At 37.1% G+C, this 27412-nt stretch overlaps 1 protein-coding gene across 1 annotated transcript in view; it reads right to left on the reverse strand.

The window, feature by feature from the left end:
• The window catches only part of LOC308419191 (vomeronasal type-2 receptor 26-like), a gene marked incomplete at both ends in the record, with an annotated part of 47275 nt that extends 21151 nt beyond the window's left edge, over positions 1-26124 (reverse strand). Inside the window, 3 exons of the mRNA XM_080914812.1 lie at positions 12132-12932; positions 24335-24632; positions 25910-26124. Coding sequence (XP_080770938.1) covers positions 12132-12932; positions 24335-24632; positions 25910-26124 — 1314 coding nt within the window. The remainder of the gene's footprint in view (positions 1-12131; positions 12933-24334; positions 24633-25909) is intronic.
• Positions 26125-27412: the final 1288 nt, after the last annotated feature.

The raw sequence follows: 27412 nt of genomic DNA on the forward strand, positions 1-27412 counted from the left end.
TTGGCAACACCAGTACCCAGCTCTCACATCACAGGAAATAGCAGAATGCCAAACACACCAGAAAAAGATGAAGACCTAAAATCATACCTCAAGATGATGATATAGATCTTTAAAAAAGAACTGGAAGAAAAGCATAAAGAATTTAAAAGCTTTTAAAGAGGAAACAAGAAAAACACTCAAAGAACTTAAAGAACTAGAGGAAAACAGAACCAAAGAGATGAAGGAATGGAAGAAGGAATTTAAAACAGAAATAGACACAATAAAGCAAACACTAAAAGAGACAACTTTAGAGGTAGAAAACCTATAAAAGAAATCAGTTTTCACAGATACAAGCATTTCCAATAGTCTACAAGAGATGGAAGAGAGAATCTCGGGAGCCGAAGACAACATTGAAAACATAGACAAAACAGTCAGAGAGGATGCAAAAACCAAAAAGCTCCTAACCCAAAATGTCCAGGAGATCCAGGACACAATGAGAAGACAAAACTTAAAGATAATAGGAATAGAGGAGGACGAAGATATCAACTAAGAGGCACAGTAAATATCTTACACAAAATCAAAGAAGAAAACTTACTTACCCTTAAGAATGAGATGACCTTCAAGCCTACCGAACTCCAAATAGATTGGATCAAAAAACAAACTCCTGCTGACACATAACAGTCAAAATGCCAAGGGCCCAAAGAAAACAAAAAATATTAAAAGCAGTATGGGAAAATGGCCATGTAACTTGTAAAGGCAGACCAATCAGAATCACACCCGAATTCTCAACAGAGACTATGAAAGCTAGAAGAGCCTGGTCAGACATCATGCAGACCCTAAGAGAGTACAGGTGAGAGCCAAAGCTGCTATACCCAGCAAAACTCTCAATGACCATAGATGGAGAGACTAAGATATTCCAAGACAAAACTAAATTTACACAATATCTGAAAACAAACCCAACACTACAAGAAATTATAGGTGGAAAACTGATTACAATGAGGGAAACTACATCCCAATAAAAACATGAAAACTTCTAAGCAAGAAAACCAAAAGAAGAACGACATATAGGCACGATTCAACCTCCAAAACCTAAAATAGCAGGAAAGAGCAACCACAATTCCTTGATATCTGTTAACATATATGGACTCAATTCCCGAATAAAAAGACATAGGCTATCAGACTAAATACATAAACAAAACCCAGCAATTTGTTGCATACAAGAAACTCATCTCAGAGACAAAGACAGACACTATCTCAGAGTAAAAGGGTGGGAGAAAACCTTCCAAGCAAATTGACCCAAGAAGCAAGCTGGAGTCGCCATTCTAATAATGAACAAAGCAGCTTTTCAACCAAAAGTTATCAAAAATATAAGGAAGGACACTTTACACTCATTACATGGGAAATTTGTCAGGAGGAACTCTTAATCCTTAACATATATTCTCCAAATACAAAAGCACTGGTATTCATAAAAGAAACCCTACTAAAGCTCAAAACATACTTTGTGCCCTACACAATAATAGTGGGAGTCCTCAATACCCCACTCTCACCAATGGACAGATCAGGGAAACAAAAACTGAACAAGGATACTGTAAAACTAGCAGAGGTTATAAACCAAATGGTTTTAATAGATATCTACAGAAAATATCATCCTAAAAAAAAGAATATACCTTCTTCTCCGCACCTCATGGCACCTTCTCAATAATTGACCACATAATGGGTCACAAAAGGAGCCTCAATAGATATAAGATTGAAATACTCCCATGCATCCTCTCAGATCACTATGATCTACTGCTGGTGTTTAACAACAACAAAGACAACAAAAAGCCCACATACACATGGAAACTAAACAATGCTCTGTTAAACAATAGCAGGGTCTAGGAAGAAAAAGAAAGAAACAAAGGATTTTCTAGAATTCAATGAAAACAAAAACACAACATATCCAAACCTATGGGATGCAATGAAAGCAGTAATGAGAGGAAAACTCATAGCTCTGAGTGCTTCCAAAAAGAAACTGGAGAGAGCACACATCAGTAACTTGATAGTATAGTTGAAAGCTCTAGAACAAAAGGAAGCTGATACACCCAAGAGGAGTAGACTGTAAGAAATAATCAAACTTAGGGCAGAAATTGACCAAATAGAAACAAAAAGAACCATTGAAAGAATCAACAAAACCAAGAGTTGATTCTTTGAGAAAATCAACAAGATTGATAAACGCTTAGCCAGACTAACTAGAGGGCAAAGAGAGAGTATTCAAATTAACAAAATCAGAAAGGAAAGTGGAGAAATAACAACTGAAACTGAGGAAATTCAAGAAATCATCAGATCATACTACAAATGCCTATACTCAGCAAAGCTGGAAAATCTGGAGGACATGGATTAATTCCTAGACCGATACAAGTTACTAAAGTTAAATCAGGTGCAGGTAAACCATCTAAATAATCTCATAACACCTAAAGAAATAGAGGCAGTTATCAAAAGCCACACAACCAAAAAAAAAAAAAAAAAAAAAAAAAAAAAAAGCCCAGGTCCAGAATGGTTTAGTGCAGAATTTTATCAGAAATTTATTGACGACATAATACCGATACTCTCCAAACTATTCCATGAAATGGAATCAGATGGAAAACTACCCAACATATTTTTTGAGGCTATAATAACCCTCATTTTTAAACCACACAGAGACCCTAAAAGGAAAGAGAACCTCAGACCAATATCACTTATGAACATTGATGCAAAAATACTCAACAAAATCCTTGCAAACTGAATCTAAGAATATATCAAAACGATCATTAACCATTAAGCAGGCTACATACCTGGCATGAAGGGATGGTTTACCATACAAAAATCCATCAACGTAATCCACCATAGAAATCAACTCAAAGAAAAAAACCAAACTGACATCTCACTAGATGCTGAGAAAGCATTTGACAAAATTCAACACCCCTTCATGTTAAAAGACTTGGAAAGAACAGGAATCCAAGGCCCATACCTAAACATAATAAAAGCAATATACAGCAAACCAACAGCTAACATCAAACTTAAGGTTGGAAAACATGAAGCAATCCTACTAAAATCAGGGACTCTACAAGGCTGCCCATTCTCCCCCTACCTACTCAACATAGTACTGGAAGTCCTGGCTGGAGCAATAGACAGCAAAAGAAAATCAAAGGGATACAAATTGAAAAGGTAGAAGTAAAAACATCACTATTTGCAGATGACATGATAGTGTACTTAAGCTACCCCACAAATTCCACCAGAGAACTCCTACAGCTGATAAACAAGTTCAGCAAAGTGGCTGGATATAAAATTAACTCACAAAAATCAGTAGCCATCCTATATTCAAAGGACAAACATGTGGAGAAAGAAATTAGGGAAAAGATACCCTTCACAATAGTCACAAAAACTATTAAATACCTTGGTGTGGCTCTAATTAAGCAACGAAGGACCTGTATAACAAGAACTTCAAAGCTCTAAAGAAGGAAATCGAGGAAGATCTCAGAAAATGGAAAGATTTCCCATGCTCATGGATTGGAAGGATCAATATTTTAAAAATGACCATCCTACCAAAACCAATCAACAGATTCAATGCAATCCCCATCAAAATTCCAACCCAGTTCTTCACTGAGTTAGAAAGAGCACTGTGCAATTTTATTTGGGCCAAGAAAAGACCTAGAATAGAGAAATCCATCCTTAACAACAAGAAAATATCTGCGGGAATCACTAACCCTGTCCTCAAGCTATATTAGAAGGCAATTGTCCTGAAAACAGCATGGTACTTATACAGAAATAGGCATGTGCATCAATGGAATAGAATAGAAAATACAGAAATGAGCCCTCATGTATATGGTCACCTGATTTTTGACAAAGGAGCTGTAAACATTCAATGGAAATAGGACAGCCTATTTAACAAATGGTGTTGGGCCAACTGGCACTCAGCATGCAGAAGAATGAGAATAGACCCGTTTTTATCTCCTTGTACAAAGCTCAAGTGCAAGTGTATCTAAGGTCTACACATTAAACAAGGTACACTGAAACTAATAGATGAGAATATTGGGAAAACCTTAGAACTCATAGGCACAGAAGAAAAATTTTTAAACAGAACACCAATAGCTCGAGCTCTAAGGTTAAAGATTGACAAATGGGACTTAATGAGATTGCAAAGTTTTTGTAAGGCTAAGTACACTATCATGAAAACAAAACGGCATCCAACAGAGTGGAAAAAGATCTTTACCAACCCTACATCAGATAGAGGCCTAATATTCAAGGTATATAAAGAACTCAATAAGCTAGACACCAGAGAATTAAACAACCCTATTAAAAATGGGGTATAGACTTAAACAAAAGTTCTCAATCAGGGAATATCAAATGACTGAGAATTATCTAAGTAAGTGCTCAACATACTTAGCCATCAGGGAAATGCAAATCAAAACAACCCTGACATTCCACCTTCCACCAGTCAGATTGGCTAAGGTCCAAAACTCAGATGACAATAGATGCTGGCGAGAGTGTGGAGAAAGAGGAACACTTCTCCACTACTGGTGGGGTTGTAAACTGATACAACTACTTTGGAAATCAGTCGGGCAGTTCCTCAGAAATATGGGCATAGTACCACCAGCAGACCCACGTATTCTATTTCTGGGCATTTACTCCAGAGATACTCCAACATACAACAAAGATACATGCACCACAATGTTCGTTGCCGCTCTATTTATAATAGCCAGAAGCTGGAAAGAACCCAGATGTCCTTCAGAAGATGAATATATACAAAATTGTGGTACATTTACACAATGGAGTACTACTCAGCTGTCAGAAACAATTGTCTAACGAAATTCTCAAGAAAATGGATGCATCTAGAGAATATCATCCTGAGTGAGATAACTCAGTCACAAAAGAACAGACATAACATGCAGTCACTGATAATGGGATACTAACCCCAGAAAGCCCTGAACACCCCTGAAACAATCCAAAGACTGTGTGAAGATCACGAAAAAACGATGAAAAAAAGAATATATTTTAATTAAAAGAGAACCGTGTCACACCCCTTTTTTTCCTAAAGCCCCTCCCAGTTTCTCTCTTATCTCCTCAAATTAATAACCTCTTTTCCTATATATGGTTACATATATACATATGTGTTTGTATAGGTACCTACAAATACTTAATCACAACCTTATTAAATGTGTTTGTATACTTTTATGCAAAAATGCTTAAAATCTGTACATTTATCTTTGTTTTTTAAAATAAAGTTAAGAAAAAAATAAAAGAAAGACATTTGACATCACTGATGTCAGGAAAAGGTAAATGCAGCTCACCCTGAGCTGTACTATTTTGTATGTGTTAGAGGGCCTGCTGTCAATATTCAAAACACACAAAAGATTTATGTGATTTAAAGGGACAATTATTCCAAAGTCTAGTAATAACCTTCTACTCTTGGGTGGGGAATTATAACTACATTTACAGAATCCCACGTACAAAATTAGGTCATGAGAGCAAGATATGGCTGTTTGGGAAAAAAAGCTCTAAAGGGGAGGAAGACTGGGAATGCATGGATCAGGGGTACAAAATATACAATGTTCATTATTTAAATGTTTGAAAGTACCAAACAATAATAAGCAAATTTAAGCAATTTCAAAAATAAAGCGTTGACAATGAGGTAGAGAAAATTGATTTTGGTACAGTTTTGTAAATGCAAAACATTTGAAAAGATAAGCAGAGACCATCTGCTACAAGGAACAGCAGAGATACAGGGACACAAGCCTGTTGAGAGGGCGTTCCGACTAGCTGGGGTGCAGAGACCTCTGCAGAGAGATCTCTGCCAAGTGCACGGATAGTGCCCTACCTGCTTGGTTCAGGGAACCAGTAACGCATCATCAGGCTATTCCTAACCAGAGGAATTTGAGTGCAGAACTGGTGCTCAGACCATCTGCCAGCAGGAACAGCAGAGATCCAGGGACACAGGCCTGGGGAGAAGGTGTTTCCACTAGCCAGGGTGCAGAGAGATCTCTGCAGAGAGACCTTGCCGAGCATGCGACTAGTGTGCCCCCCCCCACTCGCTTGGTTCAGGTTAGCAGTAATCCAGCATTGGGCTATTCCCAGCCAGAGGACTTTGAGTGCAGAATGGGTGCTCAGACCATCCGCCACCAGTAACAGAGGAGATCTAGGGACACAGGCCAGGTACAAGGGAGAAGCAAGTACTGACAAGAAGACAACATATTAACACAGACAACAAGATCGCAAGAGGAAAGCGAAAGCACATACCACAGGGAAACCAAGACAACCTGAAAACACTAGTACCCAGCTCTCCCATCACAGCAAACAGCAGAATGCCAAACACTCCTAAAAAAGAAGACTCAGACACGGAATCATACCTCAAGATGATGATAGAGATCCTTAAACAAGAATGGGAGGAAAAGCATAGAGAATTAGAAGCCTTTAAAGAGGAAAAAAGAAAAAACACTTAAAGAACTGAAAGAACTCAAAGAAAAGGAAAACAGAACCAAAGAGATGAATAAATGAAAAAAAGAATTTAAAACAGAAATAGACACAATAAAGAAAACACTAAAAGAGACAACTTAAGAGATAGAAAGCCTAAAAAAGAAATCAGTAGTCACAGATGCAAACCTTTCCAACAGACTCCAAGAGATGGAAGAGATAATCTCGGGGGCCAAAGAGAACATTGAAAACATAGACAAAACAGTCAAAGAAGACGCAAAAAAATGAAAAGCTCCTAACCCAAAATGTCCAGGAGATCCAGGACACAATGTGAAAATAAAACCTAAGGATAATAGGAATAGATGAGGGTGAAAAATATCAACCTAGAGGCACAGTAAATATCTTCAAAAATTGTAGAAGAAAACATCCCTAGCCTTAAGAATAAGATGACCATGAGCATAAAACTAGCCTACAGAATTCCAAATAGGTTGGACGAGAAAAGAAATTGCTCCTGACACATAATAGTCAAAAGGCCAAGTGCCCAAAGCAATGAAAAAACACTAAAAGCAGTAAGGTAAATAGGCCATGTAACATATAAAGGAAGACCAATCAAAATCACATCCAACTTCTCAACAGGGACTATGAAAGCTAGAAGAGCCTGGACAGACATGCAGACCCTAAGAGAGCACAGGTGCCAGCCCCTGCTGCTATACCTAGGAAAACTATCAATCACCATAGATGGAGAGACTAAGATATTCCAAGACAAAACTAAATTTAAACAATATCTCACCACAAACCCAGCACTACAAGGAATTATAGGGGGAAAACCCAATATAAAGAGGTGAACTACATCCTAATAAAAACAAGAAAACCCCTAAGCAAGAAAATCAAAAGAAGAAAGACTTACAGGCAGAATTCAACCTCCAAAAGCAAAAATAGGAGGAAAGAGCAACCACTATTCCTTGATATCTGTTAACATAATATGGACTCAATTTCCCAATATAAAGATATAAGCTTTCAGACTGGATACATAAAAAAACCCAGCATTTTGCTGCATACAAGAAATTCATCTCAGGGACAAAGACAGACACTATCTCAGGGTTAAAGTTTAGGAAAAAGACTTCCAGGCAAATTGCCCCAAGAAGCAAGCTGAAATGGCCATTCTAATATCAAATAAAGTTGATTTTCAACCAAAAGGTATCAAAAGAGATAAGGAAGGACACTTTTTACTCATTACAGGGAAATTTGTCAGAAGGAACTCTCAATCTTTAACATATATGTTCCAAATACAAAAGTACCTATATTCATAAAAGAATCCCTACTAAACCTTAAGAAATACATTGCGCACCACACAATAATAGTGGGAGATCTCAAAACCCCACTCTCACCAACGGAGAGATCATGGAAACAAAAACTGAGCAAGGACACTGGACAACTAGCAGAGGTTATGAACCATCTGGAATTAATAAATATCTACAGAATATATCATCCTAAAACAAAAGACTAAACCTTTTTATCAGCACTTCATGGCACCTTCTCAAAAATTGTCCACATACAAGCTTCAATAGATATAAGAAGATTGAAATAATACCATGCATTTTTTCAGATCACCATGGTCTAAGGCTGGTCTTTAATAACAACACAGACAACAAAAAGACCATAAACACTTGGAAACTAAACAATGCTATATGAAACGATAGCAGGGTCAAAGAAGAAATGAAAAAATAATTTAAGGATTTTCTAGAATTCAATGAAAGCATAAACACAACATACCCAATCCTATGGGATGCAATGAAAGCATTACTGAGAGGAAAACTCATGGTGCTGAGTGCTTCCAAAAAGAAACTGGAGATAGCATACACCAGCAATTTGACAGCACCTCTCGAAGCTCTAGAACAAAAGTAAGCAGATGCACCCAGGAGAAGTAGACAGCAAGAAATAATCAAACTTAGGGCAGAAATAGACAAAATCGAAACAAAAAGAACCATTCAAAGAATTAACAAAACCAAGAGCTGGTTCTCTGAGAAAATTAACAAGATTGATAAACGCTTAGCCAGACTATCTAGAGGGCAAAGAGAGAGTATCCAAATTAACAAAATCAGAAAGGAGTGGAGAAATAACAACTAAAACTGAGAAAATTCAAGGAATCATCAGATCCTACTACAAAATCCTGTACTCAACAAAGCTCAAAAATCTTGAGGAAATTGATGAATTCCTAGATAGATACCAGATACTAAATTTAAACCAGGACCAGGTAAACCATCTAAATAATCCCATAACACCTAAAGAAAAAGAAGCAGTCATCAAAAGTATCCCAAGCAAAATACACCCACATCCAAATGGGTTCAGTGCAGAATTTGATCAGACATTTATTGATGACATAATACCAATACTCTCCAAATTATTCCACAAAATAGAATCAGATGGAACACTACCTAACTCATTTTTTGAGGCTACAATAATCCTCATTCCTAATCCAGACAAAGACCCTACAAGGAAAGTACTTCAGACCAATCTCACTTATGAACATTGACGCAAAAATACTCAAAAAATTTTACAAACCAAATTGAAGAACACATCAAAACAACCATTCAACATAATCAAGTAGGCTTCATCCCTGGGATGCAGGGATGGTTTAATATATGGAAATTCCACCATATAAACAAACTCAAAGAAAGAAAACGCATGGTCATCTCACTGGATGCTGAGAAACATTTGACAAAATACAATAACACTTCATGTTAAAAGTCTTGAAAGAACAGGAATCCAGTGCCATACATAAACATAATAAAAGCAATATGCAGAAAAACAACAGTGAACATCCAACTTAATGGTGGGAAAATTGAAGCAATCCTACTTTAATCAAGAACTCAGCAAGGCTTCCCACTCTCCCCCTATGTATTCATCATAGTACTGGAAGTCCTGGCCAGAGCAATTATACAGCAAAAGGAACAAAGGGTTACACATTGTAAAGGAAGAAGCAAAAACATCACTATTTGCAGATAACATGATAATGTATTTACGCAACACCACAAATTCCACCAGAGAACTCCTACAGCTGATAAACAAGTTCAGCAAAGTGGCTGGACATAAAAATAACTCAAACAAATCAGTAGCCTTCCTCTCCTCAAAGGGCAAAGTATTTATGGAAATGATACACTTCTCAAAACCTATGAGATACCTTGGTGTGACTCTAACTACGGAAGTAAAGGAATTGTATGACAAGAACTTCAAACTTCTACAGAAGAAAATCATGGAAGATCTCAGAAAATGAAAAGATCTCCTATGCTCATGGATTGGAAGGATCAACATTGTTAAAATGGCCTTCTTTATAAAACAATCTACAGATTCAGTACAATCCCCATCAAAAGACCTACCCAATTCTTCATTGAATTGGAATTGAATGTGTAATTTCATCTGGAATAACAAAAGACCTAGAATAGAGAAATCCATCCTCAACAACAGGAAAATATCTTTGGAAATCACTATCCCCGACTTCAACCAATATTACAAGGTAGTTGTGCTAAAAACTGCATGGTACTGGTCTAGAAATAGTCACATTGATCAATGGAATAGAATAGAAGAGATAGAAATGAGCCCTCACATATATCGTCACCTGATTTTTGACATAGGAGGTGTAAACATTCGATGTGAAAAAATCAGCTTATTCAACAAATGCTGTTGGTTCAACTGGCACTCAGCATGCAGAAGAATGAAAATAGACCCTTTCTTATCTCCTTGTACAAAGCTCAAGTGTAAGTGGATCAAAGATCTTCACATTAAGTCAGGTACAGTGAAACTATTAGATGAGAAAGTAGGGAAAACCTTAGAACACATAGGCACAGGAGAAAATTTCATGAACAGAACACCAATGCCTCATGCTCTAAGGTGAAAGATTGACAAAAGGTACTTAATGATTTTGCAAGGTTTCTGTAAGGCTAAAGACACTGTAAAGAAAACAAAACGGCAGCCAACAGAGTTGGAGAAGGTTTTTACCAACCCTACATCTAGATATACAAAGAACTCTAGAAACTAGACACAAGAGAATTAAACAAGCGTATTAAAAATGGGGTACAGAGCTATACAAAATGTTCTCAATTGAGGAATATTGAATGGCTGAGAAGCATCTAAGGAAGTGTTTGACATCATTAGCCATCAGGGAAATGCAAATCAAAGCAACCCTGACTTTCCACCTCACACCACTCAGATTGGACATAATCAAAAATTCAGATGACAGCAGCATCCTGCCAAGGATGTAGAGGAACAGGAACACTTCTCCACTGTTGGTGGGGTTGTATACTGGTACAACCACTCTGGAAAACAGTCTGGTGATTCTTCAGAAAATTGGAAATAGTACTACCTGAAGACCCAGTTATTCCACTTCTGGGCATATACCCCAGAGACACTTCAATATACAACAAAGACACATGCACCACAATGTTCATAGCAGCTCTATTTATAATAGCCAGAAGCTGGAAAGAACCCATATATCCTTCAGTAGATGAATGGATACAAAAATTGTGGTACATTTACACAATGGAGTAATACTCAGCTATCATAAACTATGACCTTATGAAATTCTCAAGAAAATGGATGCATCTAGAGAATATCATTCTGAGTGAAATAACCCAGTCACAAAAGAAAAGACTAATATGCAGTTACTGATATTTGATTACTAAACCCAGAAACCTCTACAACACCCCAGAAAGAACTCACAGACTGTGTGAAGTTCAAGTAAAGAAAAGAAAGAAAAGAAAAAAAAAAACCCTTATTTTTACTCCTTACACATCAAGAAAACTTTGACTAATTCCAGGTTTCATGCTGTTTTGCACATACTTTGTGTTCATTGTGGCTGGTGGAATCTTGATGTACATTATCAAAACTTAAGAAAATTGCCAAGCAACGATGGAGGTGTGTTTGTATGCTTTTATCCAAACATGCTAGAGATTTGTACATTTATTTTTGTTTTTTTTTAAAAATAAAGTTCTTTAATAAAAAAACAAAAAAAGACAAGCATGTATAGAGTGATAAACATTAGGAAAGGTGTTGTGTCATTACATTACCAGTCTATTCAATCCAGCTTCACTTTAGAGAGAATATTTTGGTTTCAGTTTTATTCTGAATTTGATTTTTAAGACAAGCACTGTCTATGCAGCTCATGCACTTCAACTCATGTTCCTTCTACCTCAGACTCCCATAGGCTAGAAAACAGGAGGGGATTAAAATGTCTAACCTTATGGAAGCTATGTGTTCTTCCAGGACATGTTCAACAAAACAAAACAAGCTATTGCCTTCAAATGGACCTAAAAATCCCTTAAAATGTCGCATATTTGTACTTAACAAATGTCTTGGTTTTAATCCTATAATTTCTTCACAAAACATTAAAAGCAAAAAGAAAAAGATGTGACTATTAAAGAGCTTAAATATTATTGCTTGAATGTGCTAAAATTAGAAAAATCTTTTTCAGCACCATATACATATATATTTTACTAGTAATATTATCTCAACTTGCACGAATAAAAGGTGTTTCTCTTTATTTATTAACACTATGACTTTATGCTAATGAAATAACCATGAGTAAATTAGGCAGGAGACAGTACCCTAAGGAAGTATGCTAAGAACAAAAATATTTTTCTAACACTAATTAGGAAAGATCATATATCAAAATGGAGAACATACAAGGCAGTGCCCAATGCCTAGGTAAATACAAGAGCAGATATTGCTACCTTCCATGGGAGAGGAGCCTGGAGTACATCTTTATGGAGTAAGTCTCCTTCCACCCTGAGTGACAGCTCCTCATGGAGTGCCTGGGCAATGGCATACACAGCTGCATGGACTTTGAAGCTGTAGGGTGAGGTATTCATGTCCCAACGGTGTAGACGTTGTGTGCTCAGTTTTTTCTCACATGTATTTTTCCTGATCGAGGGCTGATATGAATATGGACATCCAAATAAGATCGACCACAGTTCTCTGATAAAGATATTATGAGGGTATTTTCCAGGTTTTACACTTTTGAGAAAATTCTTGAATCCCAGTATTTTACCCATGTGAACTGAAAATGATAATCCTCCACCGAAGTATGTATAAGCTTCATCATCTCCAAAGGGTAATGTGGTGATATCCCAATCAGAAGTTGTGATCCAGACATGACCAAAAGGTTTATTGCAAGTGATGATAAAGGCAGTCCTCAGAAAAGACTGTGTGTCACCAATTGCAACTATAACATGGGTCATTGTGAATCTTTCCCTAAAACGTTCCCAGTTTATATTTTCTCTAGTAAAAAATATTGGATCCTTTTCTGCAAATGCAACACAAATTCCATGGTTGGTCATCTCATCTGTGATTTCCCTAAGGAAGACTTCTCCCCTCACATCATCTGGAACCACCAGGCCAACCCAGACCCAAGTGAAGTGTAGCAGCAGTTGAATAATTCCCTGGTACAGAGCTGTGGTGTGCACAGGAAACTGGTAAGGAGACTGGAGCTGGACTCTGCTCTCAAGACTCTGGTCAAAAGGAGCATAGCTGATCTAAACAGGAAGAAAGTTACTAGTTAATAAAGTTATATTTTTAGATATATATTAGTTATATTTTTAGATAGAAGATAATTATATTTTTCCCAGATGATTTGGTTTATGTGTTCTCTATGTGCACTCCAGAAAAAATAAACAGATAACTTTGCTAAGAAATACCATTTTTAAAACTAAATCCCACCACATTCTTCTCACTTCTCTTTCAAAGGTAATTTTTGGTTCACCTTCTATAGAATGTATCAGGGCCACAGAGTGTCTATCTGGTTCTTCCTGTTGTGGTAATACCTGTCAAACATGAGCATTTGCAAATCTGTCATTTCCTTTATCAAACCTTGCCTCTTTCTGACAATGGAAGTACAGGAACCTTAACTCTAAAGTCTTCTTTACTTGATGTCACACATAGGAAATTAGTTAAACAACAAATAGGAATCCATGGAGCATTTTAACATCTACTTGTGAAGTATATATTTCCCTGATGTTCTTTTGTGGATAGTCTTTCTGTAATGTTCAATCCATTGTATATTTCCATAAAATAAACTTTCTTAGTTTAAAGGGCTTACTATCTACCTCAATGAAAGTTGTAAAGCCTCTTCTTGAACAGGACCCTCTGGCCACCTCTGTCACATTCCTATCCTTTCTACCAGAAAACTTCAACTCTGATGACTAAGCTGCTGTTCCTATTCTCTAGAGCGCACCTCCTCTGGGGTGAGTTTTATACAAGATCTCTAATTACTTAATCTGCTTTATCAATGATAAATTATTAAAATTTGCTCTACTTAATATTGAATATGGGTATAAAATAATTTCCTAAATGAGTTCCAGGAATCATTATTTCATCAGGAAATGTATTTCCAAGGACTGTCCAACATTTTCAGTCTGTCTTACTGAATCTTCTATCTCTTAACTGGTGATATCATAATATCCCAGTGTCCCATGGTCAGATGGGGCCTTGATTCTCGTTTCCCCATAAATTCTGTAACAATCTCCTAAAATCAGTTGGTCACCAGATCTTTCCCTAATTCACAGCTAATAATCTGGCTCCATTATCTGACTGTTCACCGAACATCTGAATTTGAATGTTTAGTAAACATATAGCTCATTGAATCCAAAGTCAGGATAATTGAATAAAGACACTGAATAGTTTTTAATTTATTGGAAGAGAGCAGTGGGTAGAGAAAAGTAGAAGGAATAGGACAGAAGAAATCAGAAAATGAAGTAAATATGAATCATTTGAGGGAAAAACTACAACATAAAGAAATATTAAATATTTAGTAAATGCACAAAAGTAAGGTATATAAATAGATGATATAAAATGACACAATTTTTATATTAATATACTGATAGTACATTCATGAGTCCCATCCAATTAAATTAAGAAAACATAAATTGTTTTATAAAACATAATCTTTATAAAACATTAAACTTTGTTAATAATCTTATTTCTAAAAACCCAAATGAACTATTTTGAAACCATATATAAAAATATGTTTCACATATTACAAATCACATCTAAATATAAGGCAAGAGTCTATTTTAATGAGACCTGTTGTCCTGCTGACAGGACAAGTCTCGGTTTCTTTCATGTCTTCAATCCAGGTGTTTCTCTCAGGAAGACAACTGTTCTTCTAGGAAGAAGAGCTGACAAAGTAGAAAATCTATAGGTGGTTACTTCCTATGACATAGAGGGCTGTGGAAGGCTGTCATCTCAGGAGAGAACTGATCTAAAATTGAACTAGTGTGGGGGTGACAATGGGCACTAACAGCACCTCGAAGAGTCTCTAGGCACCTTAACAGGCCTGGATGAGGCTTCCTTAGGAGGAAGGTATGGAAATGGAAGGTCACCATGGCAGGAAACTGGATAGTTAGGTGAGAGCAGGCTTGGTTTAGGCAATTTATGCCAAGAGATTTTAGTTTAATGTATTGGTGACTAGGTATTAACTTCAACATCAGTCCTCAACATCAGCTTAAAGGAACTGAATAACAAAGTAAAATGTTATACATGCATGAAGATACCATAATAAACCCATTACTTTGTTGGCTAACACTACATATGTATACATCTGACTGTGACAAATTTGACCAGAGGGTCCTGGTAAAGAAAGGCTTTACAAAGGAAGGTAGAGACAAGTAAATGTCAACAGTTCATTGACTAGTCATTTCAAAATCTCAATTTTACAATTCAGGATAAAACCCTGATTCAAATCTGCACTGTTGACAGTGATGAAGGAAGACTCTCTCACTACAGGAATACCAACATTCCTATCTGCAAAGTCCTGACACATGTATCCTGAACAAAACACCAATGGCTCGTGCTCTAATCAAAGATTGACAAATGGGACTTAAAGAGATTGCAAAGTTTCTGTAAGGCTAAGGACACTGTCAAGAAAACAAAATGGCAACCAACAAAATGGGAAAAGAACTTCACCAACCCCACATCAGATAGAGGCCTAATATCCAAGGTATACAAAGAACTCAAAAAGTTAGATACCAGAGAATCAAACAACCCTATTAAAAATGGGGTACAGAGCTAAACAAAAAGTTCTAAATTAAGGAATATCGAATGTCTGAGAAACATCTAAGGATGTGCTCAACATCCTTAGCCATCATGGAAATGCAAATCAAAACAATCGTGATTCCACCTCACACCAGTCAGATTAGCCAAGGTCCAAAACACAGATGACATCAGTTGCTGGCGAGGTTGTTGACAAAAAGGAACACTTCTCCACTGTTGGTGGGGTCATGAACTGGTACAACCACTCTGGAAATCAGTCTGGCGATTCCTCAGAGAATTGGATATAGTACTACCGGAAGATCTAGCTATTCCACTTCTGGGCATATACCTCAGAGACACTCCAATTTACAACAAAGATACATGCACACAATGTTCACAGCAGCTCTATTTATAATAGCCAGAAGCTGGAAAGAACCCAGATGTCCTCCAGTAGATGAATGGATACAAAAATTGTTTGACATTTACACAATGCAGTACTACTCATCCATCAGAAACAATAATGTAACAAAATTTTCAAGAAAAGGTTTGCATCTAGAAAATATTAATCTGAGTGAGATAACCCAGTCACAAAAGAACATACATAATATGCAGTTACTGATAATTGGATACTAACCCCCAGAAAGCTCTGAATACCCCAGAAACAACTCACAGAATATATGAAGTTAAAGAAAAAATAAAGGCCAGAAAAAAAAATAGAAGAAGAAAAGAAAATGAAAAATCATTATGCTTCATCGTTAGACACCAAGAAAATTTTGACTAATTCCAGGTTACATCTTGTTTTACATGTACTTTATGCTCACTGTAACTAGTAAGATTTTAATGTATACTATCAAATCTTTAAGAAAAAAATCAAGTTCTGACAAAAATGTATTCATATACTCTTTTGCAAAAATGCTTATAATTTATTCATTTGTCTTTGTTTTTTAATATAAAGATGTTCAAAGAAACAAAAAAATTCAGGGCAAAACCCTAATTCAAGTCAACTGTGTAGACAGTGATGAAGGAAGAGCATCTGGCTTCAGGTGTACCAACATGTCTATCTGCAAAGTCCTGACACAAGTTATATGGCATGTCATATACCAGAAGCACACAGATACACACATACTCATATCACCACACACACACACACACTCATGTGCACATACTCTCAACGGGGGTGGGAAAACAAATAACAAATACTTATGGCACCTCCATGAAGTCATAATTCTTCAGTACTAGAAATGAAAGAGAATAAGAAAATGACACGAGATTGGATGTCAGAGATGACACATTGCATAGTGACCAATATTCACAATAATCACAAACAGAGATCCCATAATCAGATAGATGGCAGTAAGATCATAAACAGAATCTAAATAGAACTTAGCAAACAGGCTTTTAGTGGAGAAAATCTAAAATGTTGAGGGAAAATTCTAAACTACAAAACAGCTAAATAAAGCTTCTATAAGTTAAAATGCAATTCGGTCAAATCAAAAAACCTTTGTAAATTTTCATCAACTCAGTTAAGGGGTCTGGAAATGTAAAATGAATCAAGAAAGAAAGATGTGGGTCTTAGCATACAGAGGACCCAACACACAGAACTGGCTGAGAACAGACACACAACACTCAGAGAGCCAAAGAGGAAATGGGAACAAAGGATCATCTGTCTACATAAAGTTGGAATGATTTGCATATGTTAGAGATTCATTTACATATACTAGAGATTGTTTAATTAATCTACACTGAAAAACTCAAACAAAAAAGGCAACCTGATAAAGGACAGGAAATATGTGTAGCACATGGTCAGCAGCAAAGCACTGCCAGCTCCACAGTTCATGCTTAAGCTGTGTGCAAGAGAATTACTTAAAGAAATGACAACAACGTCTCAGGATGTCATGTTTGCTAAATATTTTAACTGTGTTGAATATCCTTAACCACCAGGTGAAATCCAAGTTACAAATACTTTTACTCTTTCACTTTAGTCATAGTTTTTTCATCATGAGAATATGTAGCTGGGACTGAAAAGGTCCCTCAGCATTTCAGAATATGAACTGTTCCTGCAGAGGACCTGGGTTCCATTGCCAACACCACTTAGGGCAGCTCACAACTACCCATACCTCCATATCTAGATGATTTAGCACCTTATTCTGTCTTTCTCCATGGATGCTGGGAGCTGACAGAATTAAGAAATTCACTTAGCCTGAGTAAAGCCATTTTGCATATCTCGGCCTAGGTTTCTGTTTCCCATAGTAAAGGTTTTTTCCCCCCAGAAATGAGTTGATTTTACTTTGGTAATGTAGCTAGTTGAGTAGAACAGTCACCCAGGCAACAGATCCTGCTTGGCAGAACCTTCTGTTACACCTTGATATTTCCCCTCCTCATGTAATTCTCCACAAAGGGTATTGTGAAAAGTTCTTTAGCTGGAAAGTCCCCTAGCCTCATGTTTTACTTTCTTCTTATACCTGTATAAAACTAACATGTGAAAAATAAATGTTTGTCAGCTTGATCAAACCTCTTGACTTGCTGTCTGTTTTGCAACTCTTGTCCTTTATTCTCTCCTAGGTGATTCTGGGTTCCCCTTGACTTCCCTGCCAGTCTGGACAATTGGCACCCAACTTGTGCAGCAACTCTTGGGTCTCTCTGGAGAGAATTCTGTGCATATAGTAAGGAAGGCCTTCTGTGTTCTTCCAGAGAGAGACAACTACTACACAACCTGCCCTTTCATAGCTCTGCTCAGAAAACACATCTGAGCCAAAATCCTTAAAAGTAACATGATGGGACAAACATTCTCTTAAAAGTCTCTTTTCATTTTGGGACTTAATCCACTTGACATCCACCATCTCAGGATTCACATGCATTAGTACAGTGGTGAGATCCCCTTATGGGCCAATGGAACGGACCTCATTTAGGCCTTCTTATGGGGTCAAGGTTTAGCCTGCATTTATGAGCAAGAAAACTCAAGATCCAAAATGGTTCCCTGAGAAGCTAATTAAACCAATTAAGCCATCATTGTCCAGAATGGAGCAGCAGTCTCCTCCTGAGACTTGTTCTTCTTCTCTTTCAGATGCTGCTCCTTCAAGGACTGGTGATGATCCTCTGGACTATGATAACAACCTTTAACCTACCTCTTCAAAAGGCCCCACATAATAGATACATGCCATGGAATTATACTTGGGTAGTTCTCTTAGAGAGAAAGGAGGTCGTCTGGTCTTCCTCTAAAATATCCACCTCAACTTGGGGGCCAGGGATACTAACCACTGACCTTTGTAAACTGGTCCTTGGGGCAGTGCCCACTTGGGGTGTTGAACACCAGCTCAAATTATATACTGCTCCCAAGAAAACATACCAATACACAGAAATACTCCCCCCAAATCTCCTTATTTCAATCTTTCAGTCTGTCAAAGTTAACTGTGATAACCAATTCTGCCACACATTCCTACAAAGAACAGATTTCTATGTCTTCCCAAGGTAGCATTGTGACCATTTCCTCCTGCATAAATATGGAATCTTGGATGATCTTTTCTGTAAAAGCTGGGGAAGCAATACTACAGGGAGTGATCCGCCTTTTCTACCGGGGATTATATAACAGTGACCAGAGATTTCCAAAAGCTGGCCTCAACACTTTCTCCCCAGAATGTTAGGACAGCAATATCAAAACTCATGGCTGGTGTTTCCCCTTAACCAAAAGAATCTTAGATATGACCAAGAGAAAAGATTGGACAAAAGGTTTCTCTTGGAGACTTAGGCTCTACCAATATCACAGTGACAGAGGTCTAACTTTCACTGTGAAACCCCTTAAAGAGCCAATATACAACAATAGCACAGTTCCCTTCATGCCAAACCCTGTCTTAGTTCCTCTACCTATCTCTAAGCCTCCTATGCCCCACCCCCATTTCAACTACAAAAGGTCCTTCTGCCCAAGATCCAGGATCTGCTGGATCATCTGTACTTTCCGCTGGTCCTTTCATTACCCCCTTACCCTCTCCCTTATACACACCCACTAAAATCCTTATCCTGACCCTGGTAAACCAAACATACCTATGCCCAATGCCACCTCCCTCAATATGGTTAATGATTGTTGGCTTTGTTATCACTTTCAGCCCCTGTTCAATGAAGCTATTGCTGTTTTTGGTAATTTTTTTCTATGCCAATTCTTCACGGGAATGTCAGTGGCAGACCTCAAAATAGCAAGAAATATCCCTATCACAGGTATCAGGCCCAGGGGTTTGTGCTGGCTCCTCCAATTCACCCCCTCACTACTCCTACCTCTGCAATGTGACCTTTGTCTATGACAAGGCCCATGCTTTCATTGTCCCCACCAATGAGACATGGTGGACTTGCCTAGATGGCCTAATACTTTGCCTTTTCATCTCTGTCTTCTGTGAGCATGACCTGGACTTTGCATTCTCAGTAAGATGGTGCCCTGATTAACCTGCTATTGCTCTGATGAATTTTTCTATCTGTGTGATCAGTCTTCAGATACCTCTCCTGACATGCAAAGGCAAAGGAGAGAGCCCATTTTGGCTATTACTATATCTGTTCTCATCCTAATGCCTGTAGGAACTAAAACAGGTATTTCCTCTATTATACGTTCAGACTCCAGATACAGAGAACTACAGATGGCCATTGATGAACACATCCAACATCTCCAACAGCAGATCGATGACCTGTATTATTTTCTCTCCTCTTTGGCTGAAGTCATTCTTCAAAACATGTGAGGACTGGACCTCCTTTTTCTCCAACAGGGTGGTCTTTGTGCTGCCCTCATGTAAAGTTCTATTTTTATGTAGACAAAAACAGTAGTAGTCAAAGTAAGTATGAAAAAGGTAAGAGAAGGACGAGAGAGAGAGAGAGAGAGAGAGAGAGAGAGAGAGAGAGAGAGAGAGAGAGAGAGAGAGAGAGTTGGTTCAAAAACTGGTTGTCAAATTCACCTTGGTGTCTACACTCCAGCCTAACATTTTAGGACCTTTAGTAGAATTATTTCTTATTTCTTTTGTTTTTGGGCCTTTAATAGACTAACCAGCTTTATTAAACAACAAATAGATAACTTAGCAGAAAGACCCATTCAGAAACATTATTTTAGGCTATCTAAGTAAGATCAGTTAAATTTCGAAGAAGATACAGGCATAGATCTCTCACCAGCCATCACCACCCAACCCAAAGGATAAATCTTTTCCCGGGAACCAAAATATAGTGTCCATGTTTAAAGTATGGTGGGTATCCCCAGAGATATTGGGAGCCATTCATTATAAAATACATTAGTGTCAATATTAATAGGTTACATCAGCTTCTATGATTCAGTTTGTATAGAATATCACCAGGCTATTTAGGCCACCTTCATGAATTCTGTGGTCAGGTTGTTAAGTAACATATTCTGCTCTGTTCTTTCTGCTGAACTTTTCACCTACTTCTCCATGACTTACCACACTTCTCCAATCCATTCTTGGCCCTTTTGTAGGTTTTCTGATACTGCTGGCCTTTGCACCCTGGGACTTTAACAGGCTTGTGAAGTTCATCTGCCAGCAAATTGACTCCTTTGCATCCAAATGCAAGTCCATTACCAACTGACTTTGCAAATTGTGGTCTTGATGAACCCACAATGAGTTGGCCTCCTAAAGGGTGTGCATAGAACTTAGATCTATGCACACTTTGTTATGAGAAGTGTGGGCACCAGTGAGAGGTTGAAGGCAAAGCACTGCAAAGTGGAGGACCATGCATTCTGTCTCTGAGACCCCTGAGAAGCAAACCTGGATGCTTAGAGTTTGGTGTTCAGAGGTGCTCTTGGCCTTTCTTGAATCTCTGATAAGGACACTTAGACCCTCTCTTCAAAAAGACATCATGTAAACAAATCTAGAAGGATCTGTCAATGCTTCACCTCTCTGGTGAGAGACCTTTTTCTTCAGACAGATAGATGTCTACTTGCCTATAGCCACAGTGGTCATAAACCAAATAAAAAGGAAGGATAAGCTGGGAGCTGACAAAATTAAATTACCTTAGACTGAGTAATACCATTTTGCCTAGATATTGGTCTAGGGTTCTGTTTCCCATGGTAGAGGCCTTTTCCAAGCAATCAGGTGATCTCACTTTGGTTAGGTAGCTAGCTGAGTAGAACAGTCACCCAGGCAAAAGATCCTCTTAGCAGAACATTCTGTTGCACCTTTGTACTCCCCCTCTCTATATAATTCTACACAAATGTATTATGAATATTTCTTTAGCTGGATAGTCCCCTAGCCCTGTGCCTGTCTAACTTCTCCTACCTGAATAAAACTAGCATGTGAAAAATAAAAATTTGTCAGCTTGATCAGACCTCTTGACTTGCTGTCTGTTCTTTGTGCCTCTTGTCCCTCATTTTCTCCTAAGTGATCCCAGGTTCCTGCTGATTTCCCTGTGAGTTGGGGCACATGGACATTAGGTACACAGGGTTATACATAACATGCATGCAGGACAAAAAGTTATATACATAAAATAAAAAAAATCTTAATTACTAAACCAATTACTTTCTCTCTTTGTCTCTCTGTCTCTCTTTCTCTGTCTCTATCTCTCTCTTTGTCTCTCTCTTTCTGTCTCTCTCTCCAAAATATTAAAATACATCTAAATAAAAAGATTGAGTGGCTCATTAATAAGATATACAAGTACATTCAAAGGAAGTATTCAGGCCAGCAGAAATCCAACACAATCACAGAGACAAAAGAAACATAAACCTCTGAAAGCAACATGAAACCTCAAAGATCTTAACTTCTTAATTTCTGGAAATGGGGATAGTGACTTGGATAAAATGCCAGATGAAAAATATAAAAGATTTTTAATAAAACTACCAGCAATGGGCTAAAGGCTATTCCTTTTTGCCATTCATTTTTAGCTTGTAATCCTAGCACAATCATACAAATACGATAACTTGGAAAATTATCCTCATTCACATATGATATGTTTATATCTGAAGGTTTTCTTAAGGGCTCTTACTGGAACACTAATCATGAACACTCTCAGCCCTGATATACACTTTCATCAATCAACAGAACACAAAATAAACATCCAAACTAATAGATTTGTATATATCAATAATAAGAAAGAAATCATGGTGTTGCAGTAAATATTAAAAAGTGGTAACCTTTTATCCTGCTCTAGTGCAGAAGCCTTTGCCTTTTCTCTACCATGGGATTCCCACTGTATCCTCTTTCAGCTATCTCTCTTTTAGTGTGTAACTTTGGCTACCAGGTCTTGCACGGAGCTGCAAGCTACCGTGCTGAAATCACTCGACCCAGCTATTCCTTTTCTAGAGGAAAACTTAGCTCACATTCTCCACAGCCAGGTAAAATATGACTCCACATTCATTATCTTATCAACAGGTTTGTGTGTTAAATTCTCAATCCACAAACCCTCTACACAAAAAGCTTACAACCTCTACGCAATCAGAATTACTCTCACATGTTGCTAACAGCGGACTGCTAGTGGAGATGTGTCTCTACAACCTGTTTCAGCTCTGAAAGCCAAGTTAGACTTCCTATGTTTTTAGATATTTTGACACTCTCAGATTTTTGAGGGAGTTGAAGACTAATTTAGTTTTATAACCTACACAAGCTAATTAACTTTGAGAAAACCTAGTCATTTAGAATAGTTTCAAGTGGTAATAATTACACACAGTTAATCATTGAGGGTACATTTTTTTTTGTTGTTGTTTAAGTAAACAGAAAGACTAGTACAAGGATTTTCTGAAAGGACTATGGAAGATCAGCAGATAATTTTATGGCTGATCAGGCACCTACATGGAGTGAAATGGCTGCAGAGAAAAGGGAAGGATCCTATGTCAGGAAAACAGAATGAGGAGCTGTTAGGTGTGAGGCCAGGGGCAATTGAGAAGCTGGTAGAAGAACCAATGTCAAGTACAATTATGCATATATTTCTTGTGAAAAATTGTATTAGTTATGAATGTCATAATTTACATTTGTACAAAGTCAAACACATAGAAGAAAAAAATAAAATTTACTCATAAAAGCTTCTAAAATGAACAATAATGGTCAGGCATACTAGTGAATACCTTTAATCCCAGCCCTAGAGAATTAAAGAAGGAGGATCTAAGTGAGGTTATTCTGGGCTACATAGGAATGTCAAGATCAGGCAACTTTGCATAGTGAGAACCAGTCTTAAGAGTATACAAATAAGTAAAGATTGAAATTAAAATAAATCAACTTGGCAGCTGAATTCACTTTCCTAAGACTTAAAATCACTGAGGATACATTAAGCTCTGGATCAATGTAATTTTCAACTTAATCTATTCCTAAGTCATCCTTTCCAATTTTATTGCTAATTGGGATACAATAGACTTATAAATGCTACCTCTCTAGCATTGTTTATAAGACATCATTACTGATCAAGAAATAGACTTGAAAACAAAGAAAAAAATCAAAACTTCCCTACCAACTGAGGGAAATTACTAACAGTCCCATCGTCCAGCCAGAGTAGTCTGACCTCTTTGTTCTTTAGAAAAATAAATGTTATATGCAATCTGACTGGACAACACAGTAAAAAATAAACAGAAATATGTCTGTTGTAGTTATAGTGAAGATACATGAACAGAATTATTATAGTCCATATGTTCTGTAATGTTTTAAAACTGCATACCGAAGAAAGACAGTATAAATAAAAGTACAAGGTAAATAAACTTTCTTGGAGTGATTTAAATACAGGTTTTCATTACAGTATCTACTTTTTCAAATGTAAAGGTTTTAAATTAAATTTGTTATATAAGCATGATTTCAACTAATGAATAAATTATATACTTTAGATTGAAAATAACTAAATAGTAAACTTTTAAGTAGTTTTATACCTCATTAATAAACAATAAATGGATTAATTGCATTTATTACTATGTTAGTATGTTTAACCTAAGGAACCAGGATTCCTTGCATACCTGTGGGACATTGTAGAGACTTAGAACTCGGGAGATCTGAGTTGAAATTCCTGTTGAAACACCTCCTATCACTGCAACCAGCTTATCATTCATCTCGGGCCTGCAGCTGTAGTTAGGAAGTGGGGGGCTCTCTCCTGAAAGCAAAGTCATAGAACTCTCTGTGACCCTCATCTCAGTAAAGTCAACATTGAAGAGATAGAATCCCAGGGACATGTTGAATAGAATATTTGGGTCCTTGTTGATTTTTTCTATAGCAAAAACCAATGCCAGTATGTGCTGATAATGTTTAGTGAGATATCTAGGAGGAAAAATTAGAAAGATCATCATCTGTCTTCTTTTCCAAATTAATTTTTAATTAAAATATAATTACATCATTTACTTTTCTCTCCTTTCTCCCTGTAGCTCCTCTCATGCTGCCTAAAATTCTGGAATTTTTCCTAACAATTTAAGTCCTATGAAAAATATACAGAATAATCCAAGAAACAAACAGGATATTCTATATTAAATATGTTGAAGAATTAGTCTTGAAAAAGTTTTGTAGTACAAATTATTACAAAACTCACAATTTTCTTTAAAATTTTTTTTGAGACAGAGCCTTGCTTATTTAGTTTTGCTGGATTGAAACTCACTAAGTAACTAGGTAAGCCTCAGTCTACTAGAGATCCATGTACATCTGTTTCTCAAGTTCTGAGATGAAATATTTGTACAACCAAAAACTATCAAATGTACAATTTTAGTTTTTAGTGTGCAATTTGTGTCTGGTAAATTAAAATTGAGAAGTACAGCATGTGGGATATATAGCAAGTATGAATACAGTATTTCATGTGGTCTTAAACGTTGGATAAACCGTGGAAAATACAGTGCTTGATCAACTATGGCAACTTAACATAGTTCAGTTAAAGCAAAAAATATTATGTTCTCAGTACAATACACTTAATCAAAACAAAGAAAATTGCTTCAAATTAAATTTTTTTTAAACGACTTTATTTTGCAAAACAAAGATAAATGTACAGATTTTAAACATTTTTTGCTTAAAATTATACATTTTTGTCAGTACTATTTTTTCAGACATTAAAATAAATTTTACATAAAACCATGTGAATATATTTTTTAGTCAGTACTTGATTTTTTTTCAAGGGCCTGACAGTATGCATTGAAAACCTACTAGTTACAATAGTGTTTTCAAAGCCTTTTTATATATTTAGGAGAATTCAGCATGAATAGGAGAGTGACTCACAGAGCTATAGCCATGGCTGAATAGCTATTGGCATTTGGTGGCTACTAGGGAATGGTGGCTGAGTTTTTAGTGAGGTTTGCCCAAGTAGCTTGTTACACTCTAGATTATGTCTTATCCTACTACAGTACTGGCATGCCTAAATGAAAACAGTAGATCTAAAACTGTGAGTAAGTTATAGTCTGTGATGTTGGAGGAGGGGAGACCAAGACATACCATGAAGAGAAAGAAAACATTGGACACTGGAGTGGAAGTAATTGAAGAGGGTTTGATCAACAAATATTTTATACATTCTAAATCCTGAAATACTATTTTTTTAAAGAGAGAAGCCAAACACTTACGCAAGAACAGATTCCCGTTTAAAGGTTGTATCTGTGAAGTCCTGTACACTTCTAGCATCTCCACTAATCACTCTAAGGGAAAAGAGTCCTCCAATGACAAAATCCCCGTCTTGATAGTAGCTAGTAGAATCAGGTATAATTAAAGTGAAACAAGAAACTTGTTCCTGGAATATAATGAAAACAATCAGGAGACAGAAAGCAATAAGTAATTTCATACTAACATTGATAAATAATTGATAAGACCCAGAAATCTGTTCAGTTGAGAGTCTGTGACTAATCAACCTTGATAGTACATCAACAAACACAAAGAACATGTGTCGGTCTGGTCTGTGTGGATCAAGGGTATAAAGCATTGTTCTGTCCTGATATAGGCTTACCAGGATCCAAACACTTCTGTTTCCTAGGAGTAAACTTTGCTTTGCACATACTTAGCCTTAGATGATGTCCCCTTTACAGAGTCACTGTTGGTCTCAAAGGGTTCAGGAATCCATGACTTGGCACTTGGGAATCCTGAACCTCAGGAGAAAAACACACAATTAAGAAGAAGTGTGAAGTCCTCTAAAACACCCATGGGATGTGTCCACTCAGTGAGCTGAGACTCCTCTAAACCCCAAAGTAAATAGAAACTAACCAGTGGTGACATAATTAAGTCATAAATGGTCATCTGAAAGAGGCATCTAAGGGCTCAGTGTTCTGGGAGTAGGGGTTGGGGGTGGAAGGTTGGATCCTTAATCCTTTAACAACAGTGTCATTTTAGAGTGTTTCTGTAAGGCAAGGCCAAAGGCTTCAAGTAGAAAATATTATTTCTGATTACTTTATGGGCTCAATTATCCACTTGTGTATTTTTAACATCTTACACTGCATATGCTTATAAGTACAGTGTTTTGAAATACATATACAATGTGAAAATTAAATATAAATATTTAATTCACACATCTTTTTTCAAGCAACGGCATGATTTCTAATTTTCTTACTTCATAGAAAGTGATTCATGGGGTACTCTTAGGTTTTAAAAATGTCTACTTTACATGAGGCTAAATGTGTCAGACATTTCTCTCTCTTTTTCTTTTCTTTTTTAAATAGGATATTTTCTTATTTACATTTCAAAGGTTATTTCCTTTACAGGTTTCCCCACTGCTTACCCAAGATCCAATCACCACGTACTCTACTTTTATGAGTTTGCCCACTCTCATTCCTGCCTCACTGCCCTAGCACTCTTCTACACTGGGGCATCAAGCCTTCACAAGACCAAGGGCCTCCTCTCTCACTGATGCCAGATAAGGCCACTTCAACTCCTTGAGTCCTTCTCCTAAATCCTCCACTGAGGTCTTGTGATCAGTGTATGTCTGGCTCCAAGCATTCACATCTGTATTTGTCAGAATCTTGAAGAGCCTCACAGGAGACAGCTGTATCAGGACCTTGTCAGCAAACATTTCTTGGCATCAGCAACCGTGTCTGGTTTTGATGTTTCCATGTGGAATGGATTTTCTGGTGGGGCAGTTT

Source organism: Micromys minutus (assembly GCF_963924665.1).
Source record: "Micromys minutus genome assembly, chromosome: 3".
NCBI lineage: Eukaryota > Metazoa > Chordata > Mammalia > Rodentia > Muridae > Micromys > Micromys minutus.